This window comes from Leopardus geoffroyi, chromosome C2, assembly GCF_018350155.1.
Source record: "Leopardus geoffroyi isolate Oge1 chromosome C2, O.geoffroyi_Oge1_pat1.0, whole genome shotgun sequence".
NCBI lineage: Eukaryota > Metazoa > Chordata > Mammalia > Carnivora > Felidae > Leopardus > Leopardus geoffroyi.
Genome location: NC_059333.1, coordinates 7,341,379 through 7,355,267, shown reverse-complemented (window position 1 = coordinate 7,355,267; position 13,889 = coordinate 7,341,379). Strand labels below are relative to the sequence as shown.

Sequence of the window (13,889 nt, the reverse complement as noted above, 5' to 3'; positions counted from 1 at the left end):
TTTGTCCTCAGTATTTAAGTCTCTTAAGGTTTGCTTCCCTTCCTCTCTGTTTATAACTTTTTCCCCCCTCTTCCCTTCCCCCATGGTTCTCTGTTACGTTTCTCAGGATCCACATAAGAGTGAAAACATATGGTATCTGTTTTTCCCGGCCTGACTGATTTCACTTAGCGTAACACCCTCCGGTTCCATCCCACGTTGCTACAAATGGCCGGATTTCATTCTTTCTCGTTGCCAAGTAGTATTCCATTGTGTATATGAACCACAATTTCTTTATCCATTCGTCGCTTAATTGATATTTCAAATGAACTTCCAAGTGATACTGATGCTGCAGCTTTTGGGGGGGGGGGTGGTGCGGATTCACCCTCTTCTACGGTACTGGTCTTCAGTGTCCATTGAGGTGAACAGCGCATCGCAAGAGATCTCATGGCAACACAGACACCTGCCTGTAAGACGGATGGACAGGCACAAAGCCTTGCTTGCTTCCATCCTGTTTTCCCCCAGATACAAAGTGCAGAGTTTAAACTGAGTCCGCACTCCTCGAACTGTGCTAGCAATGCCGGGCATAGCTCAGCAGGACTTCTCAGACCCTGTAACACACAAACATGAGGGGTCCGTCTCCAGTGGGTAGAGATTGTGAGCTGTTTGGCTGTGTGGTAGGCAAAACTTCCCCCTCGTTATCTGAGCACAAATCCCTTTATTTGTGGCACGCCTGCACCACACGCTTGGGGGAAGGCTTAACAAAAGACTGCTAAGAACTTTCAGCTCCGACTCTTTCAACCATAGAGTCTAGGTTCCCTCCTTAGGCCCACGACATTCTTGGCCCATGAACAGAATGACACCCACCATTCGGGGAAGAGACTTTGGGGAAACTTTCAATCAGTTGCTTTCCTTTTCCCCCAGATTCTCATTCCCACCCCTCCCCCAAGACAATGTACCTGAACTTCCGTCCCCTGGGGCCCTTCTCCTGGTGATTGAAAACTCTACTGGGCAGCTACCATAATTGTATATTTAACCCCACTAACTTTCTCTTCGTTCTTACACCAAAGGGCCCATTCCTTTGTTTGAAAGCAACGAACGTTTGAGACAACCCAATTTATGTGCTTGGGAATTTCCTACATATTTTATGCAATTCATTAGACTGTGCATAGTGTAGGTCACGCTCTCAAAGCGTAGTCTCAAGAGGAGTGGGGCCAGCAACACCTGGCAACTTATTAGAAATGCAGATTCTCAGGTTCCACTCTAGACCCGCTGAATCAGGAGCTTGGGGTGGGACACAGCCATGTTTCCAGACCTCTGGGTGATCTGAGGCCCACGGGAGCTAGAGATGTCATGGCGTAGAGACGAGAGGCTTGGAGCACAGGTTCAAGCAAACCACGTGCTGTATCCCAGTTTCCTAGCCTGGAACCCTCAAATAATAGCAGTCCCTCTTTCAGAATCAATGACAGAATTCAAATTAACATGTGACACCTCTATACGGTCTGACAGGGTATCAGCAATAAATCAACCATAGCTATGTATTCTGTAACGGATGCTCACATGTAGTGAGCAGGAACTTCCATTATGCTCCATGAATGTTCATCATGAGTAGAGATGCTCTTTGTGAGTTGAATTTGATGACCGAGGGCCACAGTGGCCACGTGGGAACATAGCTCTGGAGACAGGTCTCGTTTGCCAACAAGGTCTGCCATGAATGAACTCTGTGAACACGTGTCAATTACTTCAACTAAGCTTCATTTCCTCCTTTAGAAAATCAAGAAAATACTTTCTTCATGAGGGAAAGGGAAGGATTGCATACAATACTGTCTGTCATTGCTTTGGAAGGTTCCTGGTTCCTTTTAAGTAGTCCCTTTCCCAAATGAAAGCTGTCTGTAATGATAACGTGTGTCTCTCATCACGGATTACTCAAAGCCTCATGAGGCTTTGAAGAACAAAGAGGCGGCCACAAAATGAGCAGCGGGCAAAAGTTTATTAGAATGTAAGATCAGAAAGGAGAATAGTAGGAAAGCTCTCTTTACAGAGAGGCGACATTCGAAAGTGTGTGAGGACTAGAGGCCAGGATCCTTGTTTTGTAAGGTTCTGGTCAGCCCTCCCCCCGTTCTTCCCCCTGGTTCCTTCTCAGATTCTTCCCTCATTGGCCTGATAGCTCTAGGTGCTGGGGTGTCCGTTCCTGATTGGCTCTCATTGTACGAGGGGTGGTCTATGGCCATACTTAGGTCTTTGGTCAAATTCCTGAGGGAAACCTGAGGGGGAGTAGGTGGGGTCTGTTCCATTCTTAAGAGGAACCTTACTCCTGAAGGGGCTTGCTGTGGTCAGACACTCCCAGCATTGTTCCAAAACAGGTGGTTTTCCCCGGGGACCTCAGGTCCTGGTCTTTCCCTCTCGGCCTACTGAATCCTGTCTCCTCCTGTCATACTAAGACACAAGAACTTACACTAGCTGTGTCCCTGTGGTCAGGCTTTCACTAGACTTTGGAACAATCAGCTCCAAGAATCCCGTGGCTTAGGCTACAAGAGATTTTTTTCTCACCCTTGTTGCAAGTTAGCCTTGGCTCAGCTGTAGCTGTAGCTCAGCCACTGGTGTCTCCCTTCTCCGATTCTCCAGAAGAAGGAGCTGCCCCATCTGAAACCCACCAGAGACCCTACCCGGAGTCCGCCGGCTGCCTCTGTTTGGGCAGAAGTCACTGAGGCTCACACTCCATTGGCTAGTGCAGTCACATGACCACATCTGACACAAAAGGATGGAAACGGAGTCTCCATTTCCTACTCCCAGGGACAGACCCAGGGAGAGACTCATTCTTGATGGACCCAGCTGAAAGGGACAGCACATAACTGGAAGCCACAATCAGCTACAACAACCAGTAGTCAACCACAGCTTTGTCGATTAGGATCCAAGTTCTTATCCTCAAAATATAGATCGAGACAGAGGAAACTCGGTGCAAATTTCCCATAGCCTTAACCGCCACTGCCCTTCAGATCCTTCAGATTCTTATGGAGGAGAAAGACCAATCATTCTTCCTAATCATGCTCAGTTCTCAAGGGCCTGAGGGGAAAAACGGGCTTTCAGAATGAAGAGTCGTTTCCCCAGCAGATAAGAACCAAAGAGCCACCCGCTGGGATCTGCTGGGAGTCAACTTTGTCCACCTTCTTCTTTCTCGGTAGACATGTCCATTGCTGAGACCACCTGGGAAAAGCCATGTGTGTCCTCAGCTGACATGGAAGGAGTTGAGAACTGCGAGTCCTGGGCTGCTTTGGAGAGCGGGGAAGAATATGGCATGAGGCCAAAGCCAAAGGTCCCAGCACATGAATTTGAGTGGCCGCAGTCACAGGATCCAAAGAGAGGATAGCCAAGCCTCACTGATTTTATTTGCAATTATTTTTAAACCTTTTGAGTTCAGTGAACCCCAAGCACATTCTTGTCGAGCATGTCTTTTTCTCCTTACGAGTTAAAACCGTGGTTCCTTAAAGTGAAATTTAATGCAGGTATTTTTGATTCATAGTGAGGAGACAGATCATCCAAGAAATGTTTTGTTGGAAATATTTGATATCCAAGAAAGCTTTCAAAGCAACTTTTCCTGTAAACAGGAACCTGTTTTGATAGGACTTAAGGTCAGATCCCCTCAAATCGCAGTTTTCGTCCGGAAATCCGAAGTGATGGTTTGATTTGGGGCCCATTCCCCTTGAAGGTATGCGACATCACTTGAGTTTTGGTTGAGGGATCCCTGCTGCCTCCCTGTTTTGTTATCAGCTGCTTTTCTGTGGCTGAAAATCAGTTCTTTTTCTGCCCACCAGGGAATACAGAATGAAGTGTCAGGACGGACAAATTGAAAGCGCTCCAAGTTGGACTCAACGGAGTGCTAAGTTTTTAGAAGGAATCAGTGGTGGGCTACGTAGGAGGGGGAAAATCGTTCTTTCGTGCTTCAAAAAATCAGTACTTATCACCGGCCCACGAGGTGGATGGCATTCATCTACGAGCACGGTGGACACTGGACATCTCTGGAAACTAACAACCTGATGTTCTCCGCGCCTGCGTGCAAGCGTTATTTTAGAACGTTCAGGGAGAGTGAGGGGATAAGGGTCTTCATCAAGGAGGGAAAAGCCGTCGCTCTCATTCCACCCGCATATCGCAGTGTGGTGGTTTTCAACTGTGCGCTCCTGGAACAGCAGCGTCACCTGGGAGATTGTTGGATGCGCAGATGCTCAGGCTCCGTCCCAAAGCTACTGAAACCGGAAACTCTGGCCCCTCCAGGTGATTCTGATGCAGCTAAAGCTGCAGCACTTTCGTCAAGGTGGCAGAGAGGGCAGGCACGGGAGCTTCACAGGGGCGCTACTGCCTCATGTCAGCTGTTGGGAACTTGGGTGAGTCGCTCAACCTCTTTGTGCCTCAGTTTCCTCCTCGTGGGACTAATGACGGCGCCTGCTTCGTGGGCTTGGTGTGACGGTTAAGTACACGCGTGGAAAACACTGAGAACGATGGCTGGCACATGGCTCCGTACGGTTATCTATGTTGATGATGATGTCTGTAATTTACCTGTAACTTTGTTTTATTATTGCCCTTGTTATTATTCATCTGGATCTTTCCCACGTTGGACCACTTCTAACTCTATTTGGACTCTCTTCGTGCTTATTACATGCATACCTATTTCTTCTACTTGGTCGGTGGCTTTCTGGTCATTTATAGACTGACTTCTCTCTGATAGGACAGAGTGTTCCAGCTCACTGTGGCTGATTTCTTTGATCACCCATTCTTTTTTTTTTTTTTTTTTTAATTTTTTTTAACGTTTATTTATTTTTGAGACAGAGAGAGACAGAGCATGAACAGGGGAGGGGCAGAGAGAGAGGGAGACACAGAATCCGAAACAGGCTCCGGGCTCTGAGCTGTCAGCCCAGAGCCCGACGCAGGGCTCGAACCCACGGACCGTGAGATCATGACCTGAGCCGAAGTCGGACGCTTAACCGACCGAGCCACCCAGGCGCCCCTGATCACCCATTCTTATAAGACCCTCTTTCTCTGCTGGCACTTTCTCCTCTCTGAGGAGGTGATGGGAACTCCCTTTAGTTTTCTCCATTCTCACTGTTTCGTCCTCAAGACTGGAAGTGTAGTTCGTCATATCACTAAATACCTTTTTCAATGTGCCTGCTGGCTAGTTCTGTCTCAAAAATATGTTTTTCTTTCCTTTATCTCCAGAAAACAAACGCTACACACCATAAGCAATAAATGACTTCATTCCATGTGTGCGTTATTGGCTTGAAGTAGAGAGGGATGTTGACCTCTCCGTTCAGTAGTTTCAAGGACTACACTTTAGTAAAGATATCACCCTGCTAAGATTGCGTTCCCAGCCCACATGTCGGAACAAGATTAACGAAAACTGGAGAAATATACACAATTTCCAGAGACTAAAGAAGACTCTAATGGTTTGTATGGAATATTGCCTGTTTGTGGGATGAGAAGAGGGGACGTTAAGGGGAGCATATCTTGTATCACTCTTTCCATCCTTAGCTTTTGGAAACCGCTATTGTTTCTTAACGCGTCAGAAGTGAAGCCAGGTAGATTGCAGAACCACTAGGGGAAAAATACCTAAGTCCGTGACATAAAATTATGTGGAATGAGTGTGTGTATGGACCCCGAAGTCAGTTTCGAGGACGACGTCTGCTGCAGAATACAATGCTGTCAGTTGGGCGCGCATGATGAAACGCGAATGGTGAAGCATACGGGTCAGATGGATGGGTGCAAAGGAGGAGACGTAGGATCTTCACAGATGACGGTTACGGGTGACCATAGGGGCAGTGATGAAGAGAGCGTTTGCCGAGCCCCGCGAACACACAGTGAGAATCGAGTGTGCAAAGGGACGTACGGGTCGGTAACCGGGGCCACTGATGTGAGGACAGGGTACATCTGGCAACTGTTCACGGTACCCGGCGGCCCAGAGAGGAAGTGGGAGGCATACGGGTGCCCCTGCGTGTAAGACGGACAGAAAGGTGGGGAGGTCTGCAGATAGCTACCTTCAGAAGAAGCAATCCAGAAGAGAAGGATGCAAAAGAGCCTTTCGGAGTGCGAACAGGTTACGTTACACTTTGGAGGTTGAAGGGGCACTTGCGGTGTATGGACAAGGGCCCCGGTCTAGTTTTTAAAGGCTCTGGACTTTGTTCTTTCTCCGCCGTGAGCCAGCTGTGTGATGAAGACCAGTCGTTCTGACCTCCCGGGTCGGGCTCCTCGTTTGAAAAATGTGTGTCAGACGCCTTGGGTTTGACAATCTTTTCAGCTCTGATGTTCTGTGACTCAACAGTAATAATGCATTTCCACAGGCGGTAAAAATATTCTAGACTCTTCCCTTCCAGTGCTCGGTGTTTACTTCCTCTGCACTTCCCCTTCCTGCCTCCCTGTTTGCTGGTCAGTTGAGAGTGGGCCTCAATGGGGGTGAGTTAACCCACTCTTTCCAGGGTGTTTTACTATTGAGCTCCCTCCACAGGGTGGGAATTCTGTAGGAAGGGCTGTGGTTGGGCCTTCGGTTTAATTCTTAAACCACTCCTTCAGCCTTTGGTCTACTCTGGGCACCTTGCCAGAATACCAGGGATTGGAAGGTGAATGCTAGGGCCCTAGCCCTGGGGCGGGGGCGGGGGGGGGGTATGGTTAAGGGTCAGTCTCACCGGGTCAGTCTCTTTGTAAACACCTGTGAACGCCACGCGTCCCTCTCTCTTTCAGGCAGAAGCAGCATCCCCTGGTAGCCAGGTGGGCGAAGGGGAGCGAGCACGTTCCACCTGCCTCGAAGAAGACGCCTTCTGACCTGCTGAGGGAGTGACCAGGTAGTAAACAGTCTGAGGGCACGGGGTGTTGAGAGGGAGGGAAAACGCGTTTACCCCGTGAGTGCGGCCCCCCCAGCTGCTCTTTCCCACAGAGAGGTGCTGAACCCAAGACCCCCCCCCCCCTTCTCCCCCAGAGGCCATCGGTCGCATTCTCCCTTTTAAGACCACCGATCTCGGATAGCTCTTGGTGTCGTCACCTCCAACACTAGATGGGCAGCAATGCAACAGAAGAGAGCTTTCCGCAGAAAGAGAGAAAAGATCCAGCTCATCCCAAGCCTGGCCCGTTGCCCCTTTTAAAGGGAGGCTAAAACAGAAGCTTCATGGCACTGCCTTCACGTACACAGGGCCAACTTCTCCAGAATCTGGCAGACAGCTGAGCTTGAGCTTGGAGCGCCGCTCATGCCCGCAGGACACTCGGGTGTCACTCACTCTTGAAAACTTAAGCCTGTTTTTATTCCAGTGGATGGAATGGCATGCACTTTCCCCTGGCAGTCTCTCTCTCTCTCTCTCTCTCTTTTGAAAGCGCACGGGGTGCATGTGTGTACTTGCACATAAGCTGCATTTGTCTTACTGGTGCTCATGTTTTGAGCGTGGCTATGCCTTCCGGCATGGCAGCGTGGCGTTTTGTTTCCAAACTTTCGTTGGGGTCACTTTCCTCTTAGTTGACTGAGAAATGCCGCTGAGGGGCTGATAAAGCCGAAGCTCATCCTGTGTTTTCCTTCTAAATCGATCTCCAAATACGAGGAAGAGGCTGCAGCAAGAACAAGACATTCTGAATAGCTTAGGGCCCTTCTCTGCAGTGAAAATGAAAAAGTAGCTTTCCTTCCCCAGGGGGGAAAAAAAAAAGCATTTCGAGGGCAGCTCTGGAAATGACACGCTCTTCATGAAACAGAAAAATTGAAAAGTGCAACCACTTACTGAATCCCCAACAAGTGTTAGCTGCTAATGGATGGTTTCACTTTCCTTGAAGGGGTTGGCCCAGAAGATTGCTTCCAAAACTTCTATGGAGACAGTGCTGCTCTAACAGCAAAGATTCCTGCATGAATCACAGACCACTGTATTCAGTTCCTTTTTAGACAGGGGGAGGGTTCCTTTATCCTCCAAATACCAGTGAGGTGGGAAAAACCCATGCCGACCAGGTGGTGTTCTCCCGTACTCCCTCACATCTTTTTCAAGGAAGGTAGGGATGATTTATTCCCGTCACCAGGCAGGTAGTAGAAGATGCCGTGTGGCCTCACACCCAGTCTGTTCCTGTCTGTTGATGCAGAGGGGAGCGTTCCCTGGGGCTTAGCGCGGGAGCCTGACGTGTCTTCTAGGTGGGACTGTTCTGCCACAGCGTCGGATGCCTGTCCTTGCTTACTTGTTCTTTAATTTTTGAAAAGAGGTTCCTATGATGGTTCTAGTTGGTTCTAAAGGAGTAATGCAGAAATTTTGGGCCATACCTAAATGTCGTATCTAACATGGGATTTTACAGCATTTTCCCAAGAATGACCAGCGTATCGACCGAGCTATTAAGAAAGCGTAATTATTCACTATGTGGTGGGTGTTGGTTGTTTGATAATTTAATGCTTTCCCATGTAATCAAGAAGTAGGAGAGGTGATAGATTATAGATTATTCACTGGGTGGGGGTGGGGGGGAGTGAATTTCTGTTGCAGAGAATGCCACACGAAAGGGTAAGTTTTTAAAAAGTTTATTGATAGGGGCGCCTGGGTGGCGCAGTCGGTTAAGCGTCCGACTTCAGCTCAGGTCACGATCTCGCGGTCCGTGAGTTCGAGCCCCGCGTCGGGCTCTGGGCTGATGGCTCAGAGCCTGGAGCCTGTTTCCGATTCTGCGTCTCCCTCTCTCTCTGCCCCTCCCCCGTTCATGCTCTGTCTCTCTCTGTCCCCAAAAAATAAATAAACGTTGAAAAAAAAATTTTTAAAGTTTATTGATATTACCCAAGTTTTAAAAATATGGAGTAATATTCTCCACTGCTGCATCAACACTATCTTATAGATGGTATGTTTTAGTTATATCAGTACTGACCCTATGCTCAGTCAACTTATTTTTAAATTTTCCAGAATCGGAAATCTGTGTAGCTGAGTATACACAAACATTCGTCATACTCTGTGGGGTAGACACATGTGTGTGTCGTTTCATAACGAGAAGCTCAGCGTCGTTTTTGAGGGTGAGGCTTCGTTTTGGCAAACTTTCTGGTCATTATCTCATTTTACCATCACACAAACTTTGAGGAGTAGGTTGTGTTCCCATTTTACAGATTAGGGAGCTGAGATCCAGAGAGACTGCATAGCTTGTCCCAGGTCACACAGCAAATAAATTGGAGAGTCAGCATTTAGCCCACGTTTGCTTATCTCCAGATTCCATGCCCCTCACTCCACCCTACTGCCTTCCTCCAGACCTAGCAGACTAGTCTTGCCTTCCAAATTCTCCTTTCTTATATACGTCCGTATATATTCCTACATATTTCACCTGATTATCCTGTGTCTGTTTTCTGGGTGTCCTACCACCCGTGACAGTAATGGAACATCTTTCTTCGTCATCTCCTTAGGTGGTCCCAAGAGCCTGACAATGGACGCCGTTCACCTCAGCGTGTCCAGTGCTCCCCTCGTGAGGCAGCCTTCAGGAGGTGGACTCAAGACCAACAGGCCCCGAGTCATGTCCAAGAGTGGGCACAGCAATGTGCGAATTGACAAAGTGGATGGCATATACTTACTCTACCTTCAAGACTTGTGGACCACCGTCATCGACATGAAGTGGAGATACAAGCTCACCCTGTTTGCCGCCACGTTCGTGATGACGTGGTTCCTTTTTGGAGTGATCTACTACGCCATCGCGTTCATTCATGGGGACTTAGAACCGAGCGAGGACGTTTCGAATCACACCCCCTGCATCATGAAGGTGGACTCTCTCACTGGGGCGTTTCTCTTTTCCCTGGAATCCCAGACGACCATTGGCTACGGAGTCCGTTCCATCACGGAGGAATGCCCTCACGCCATTTTCCTGTTGGTCGCTCAGCTGGTCATCACAACCTTGATTGAGATCTTCATCACAGGCACCTTCCTGGCCAAGATTGCCAGACCCAAAAAGCGGGCGGAGACCATCAAGTTCAGCCACTGCGCGGTCATCACCAAGCAGAACGGGAAGCTGTGTTTGGTGATCCAGGTGGCCAACATGAGGAAGAGCCTCCTGATCCAATGCCAGCTCTCTGGCAAGCTCCTGCAGACCCATGTCACCAAGGAGGGGGAGCGGATCCTGCTCAACCAAGCCACCGTCAAATTCCACGTGGACTCCTCTTCGGAGAGCCCCTTCCTCATCTTGCCCATGACATTCTACCACGTGCTGGATGAGACGAGCCCCCTGAGAGACCTCACGCCCCAAAACCTGAAGGAAAAGGAGTTTGAGCTTGTCGTCCTCCTCAATGCCACCGTGGAATCCACCAGCGCGGTCTGCCAGAGCCGCACGTCTTATATCCCAGAGGAGATCTACTGGGGCTTTGAATTTGTGCCTGTAGTTTCTCTCTCCAAGAACGGAAAGTACGTGGCTGATTTCAGTCAGTTTGAACAGATCCGAAAGAGCCCAGATTGCACCTTTTACTGTGCGGATTCTGAGAAGCAGAAACTTGAGGAGAAGTACAGGCAGGAGGAGCAGAGGGAAAGGGAGCTGAGAACTCTTTTGTTACAACAGAGCAACGTCTGATGTCAGTGAACGCCCCGGGTTGAACCCTGGGAGCCCTTTCCGCGTCCGAGCTCCCTTAGAATGCAGAGGTCACCGTGAAAACGTGAAGGTGTGGATTCACCCTAAAAAGCTGCACACACATACAAAATCACCCCCCGCCCCTTGGATCTAGTGCCTAAGCAAGCATCGCCACGTTTGAGGAGTTCCTTTTCCAACGCTTTGTCTGCAGCGAACTCTCAAAATTCGTATTTCCTAAAATGGGGCTACATTTCCACAAACTTGGTGTAGGGCAATCGAAATAATGTCCTGCCGGGTGGACAGACCGTTAGCAATGCTGGTATTGAAAGGAAGTGCATTTCTATACAGGATATCAGCCATCATATAAGGTATTTATTCAAAACAATTATCAAAGACGTTATGGCCGAGAGTTGAAATGTGGTTTGGTATTCCTTTATACCATTGCTTTAAAGCACCTTCTTCTTTTCAAGGAGAGAAAATGCTATATATACAATGGAAGCTACTGATAATACATAAAAAGGGGCGAGGGACTCTGTGCTCACAAAAATCATAGTTCCGTTTATGGCTTTCTTCGTTGGATTGAATTGTAGGAGTGAAATTGATCAAACCAGGGGTAAACAGTTGAGAAAACATACACAAATGGACTTGATGCTATTAATTTTTTGGTCGGAATGTACTGCTATTTTCTATTCAACACCAGCAACATCAGCACCATCTGGGAGCTTATTAGCAATATAGGCTCTCAGGCCCCATCCGGACTTAGAGAATCAGAGGCTGTCCCTTAACAAGACCTCCAAGTGATTTGTATACAAACGAAAGTCTGAAAAATGTCCACTCTGAAAGTTTTCAAGGGAACTTTCTGAAGCCACAGGACCCCATGGGTCCCAAACCCATTTGGCCCCCAGACCCGTCCTTCTTTCTTCAGCTTGTTATCATGGGCCAATATTTTTGTCAGCCATCTCCTTCCTCATCTGCAAAGGAAGTGCCACTGATATTCCAAGATTGAAAAAGTTACTTGAGAGGAACGGCTGTCATGCTAAAGCACATGCTTGTTGACCCTAGTTAGCACAAAAGAAAATGAAGCCACATTACAATCGGAAACTTGCTCAGATGTTGAAGTCCACAGGGTTGGATGGGGCCATGAAGAACACAAGGGGTGAGGATAATGAATTCATATACAGATGACTCCTTGGGGCATGAACTTTGGTAATCTTATAACGTGTAAAGAATGCTCCCAGCATTTAAATAAATCTCATACAACTGAGTCTTACAGGGGTAACATTTTGCTCTTGGCAGAATCTAGGGGCCAGGAACCACATTTCTTTGGGGCAAAGAATATACGCGGGGCCGGGACTAGCTAAATGTGCCACAGGTGAATTCTCATTTCATTCAAACTGGGGTCAATTTGTGTATTCACTCAAGAAGAATGTGACTGTAAGTGGGGAGGCGCTGTGTAGACATACACACGAGCCCACATATATGTACACCCACGGGCACACGCACGCACGCACGCACGCACATCCTGGCTTTTCAAGCATAATTGTGGAAACGATCAATAAAAGATGTTTGCAACGAAGAGAGCCAGTCCTCAACAAATATGCTCATAGATGTTTTATTCTATAAAGATGGGGACACTGGGGCTCAGAAGAAAAAGGGAAAGCAATCTGGATTCGGGTTATCGGGGAAATAACGACACGGATTACAGCAAATCCGGCCCTATCTTCAGGCTACCACATTTTCAAATGTCCTTCCACGTAAGAGAAGATGTGGCTCACACATCTGACTGGGGGCTGAACACTTAATGCAGATGTAAGAATAACAGGGGTAAAGTTAGTGATAGAGGGGGTTTAAAGAACAATCTCAATGTACAAGAGGCTTTTCTTTTATTATTCAGGAATTGTTTTTTCTCTTTCTGTTGATAATTTAATGGCAGATTGTTTTAGATCTTCATTCTCTTAACGAAATTGCATATACAGACATTAGCCCTTTTAGTTCATTTATGGTTTTTTTTTTTTATTGTATATTGTGGTGTAATCGACAGGAAAATAATGCCACGGGCATGTTTACAGGTTTTCTATTGCACTATTAAATTCTCTTCATGGTATTTACATCAGTGCTAATTTAAATGTGATTAAGATGAGGAATCCTGCATACTTGCGTAGTATTTGGTATATTGATGGAGCATGAGATGGAGAAATCTTTTGTGTGTCCATTGAGCTTATCTATTTCAGCCAAATCTGGAAGACTTGGTCATCTGATCTTTTGCACTACCCGAAGCAGCATCCCAAAAGCCAATACTTGTTCAAGTCAATAAATCATATAGTAATACAATATTTTGTAAATAGTTCTATACTTATATATGGTTGAAACTTAGCATTTCCCAAGCATGCTTACTTATTATTACTTGGTGCATAGCACTCTGGTGTTAACAAACTAACCAAAGATGTAGGTGGCAAACTTATTTGATTATATCTGGACGGTCTTTTGACAGAAACAGATTCATGCTCAACACCCAACTGAGAAGAAATCGAGCTAATGCAACGTTTTTGACCCAAAAAGCCTTCTGCATTTTGGAACATTTCCAATGCATCAGGCCTTCTCGGTGAGACCATTCCAAACTGTCATGTTCCCTTTGAAAAACCACAAAGTTAATAGCGGCAAATCAGTGTAATCTGATTTATTTCAGTAAGAAAATATATTGTACTTGCTTGGTACCTGGTAGCCAATGGTCCCAGGCAGCAGAGCCGAGATTCACTCACTGACCCTCCTCAGAAGCCACTTTTGGAGACGGGGTAGAGACACACATTGGTTTGCTTTCCCATTCAGGGGGAAATCACAGCACCAGATGAGACTCCAGAAATCTAAAATAACTGGCTAAAAGTGAAAAATGCCATGAATAAGGGGATCAGGTATTGAGACGAAATTAAACGATGATTCATTTGCTTTTTCTTTAAATTTTCAATTTTAATTGATGGCAATTTTGATGCCATTAAATGCAAATTAAGAAATATTTAAAAAGTGACACTTCTACTCCTGTATTATTCTTTTGTCCTTGCCTGGGTCCTTTGAACTTATGTCATCTGGAGAAAGAAGGAAAGAGAGACAAAAAACATAGAAGACCCTAGGTCTTTGCTCTGGTAGCTCAGTCAAAGGTCATCATCCTCAGGCTTGGGTTTGTCACTGCGGTCAAAGTGTTGACATTTGACCGTGTAGTTGACAGTCTTGGTTTTCACTCTTGTCAGACTTTTTTCTTTGCCTGTTAAATATTTGAAACATGTATTTTGAATGCAGGTTATTTTATCAAAGTTTTCTGGGATGGTGTTTTTTAAAATGAAATGTTAGGGGCGCCTGGGTGGCGCAGTCGGTTAAGCGTCCGACTTCAGCTCAGGTCATGA

General features: G+C 46.9%; 1 protein-coding gene across 4 annotated transcripts in view; it reads left to right on the top strand.

Annotated features, from left to right (window-relative positions):
• KCNJ15 (potassium inwardly rectifying channel subfamily J member 15) overlaps nucleotides 1–13,506 on the top strand; it is a 79,104-nt gene extending 65,598 nt beyond the window's left edge. For all 4 annotated transcript variants that reach the window (XM_045501382.1, XM_045501380.1, XM_045501381.1 and 1 more), the window contains 2 exons: nucleotides 6,700–6,800; nucleotides 9,350–13,506. In XM_045501382.1, the coding sequence (XP_045357338.1) occupies nucleotides 9,370–10,497 (1,128 nt within the window). In that variant the 5' untranslated portion in view covers nucleotides 6,700–6,800; nucleotides 9,350–9,369 and the 3' untranslated portion in view covers nucleotides 10,498–13,506. The remainder of the gene's footprint in view (nucleotides 1–6,699; nucleotides 6,801–9,349) is intronic.
• Nucleotides 13,507–13,889: the final 383 nt, after the last annotated feature.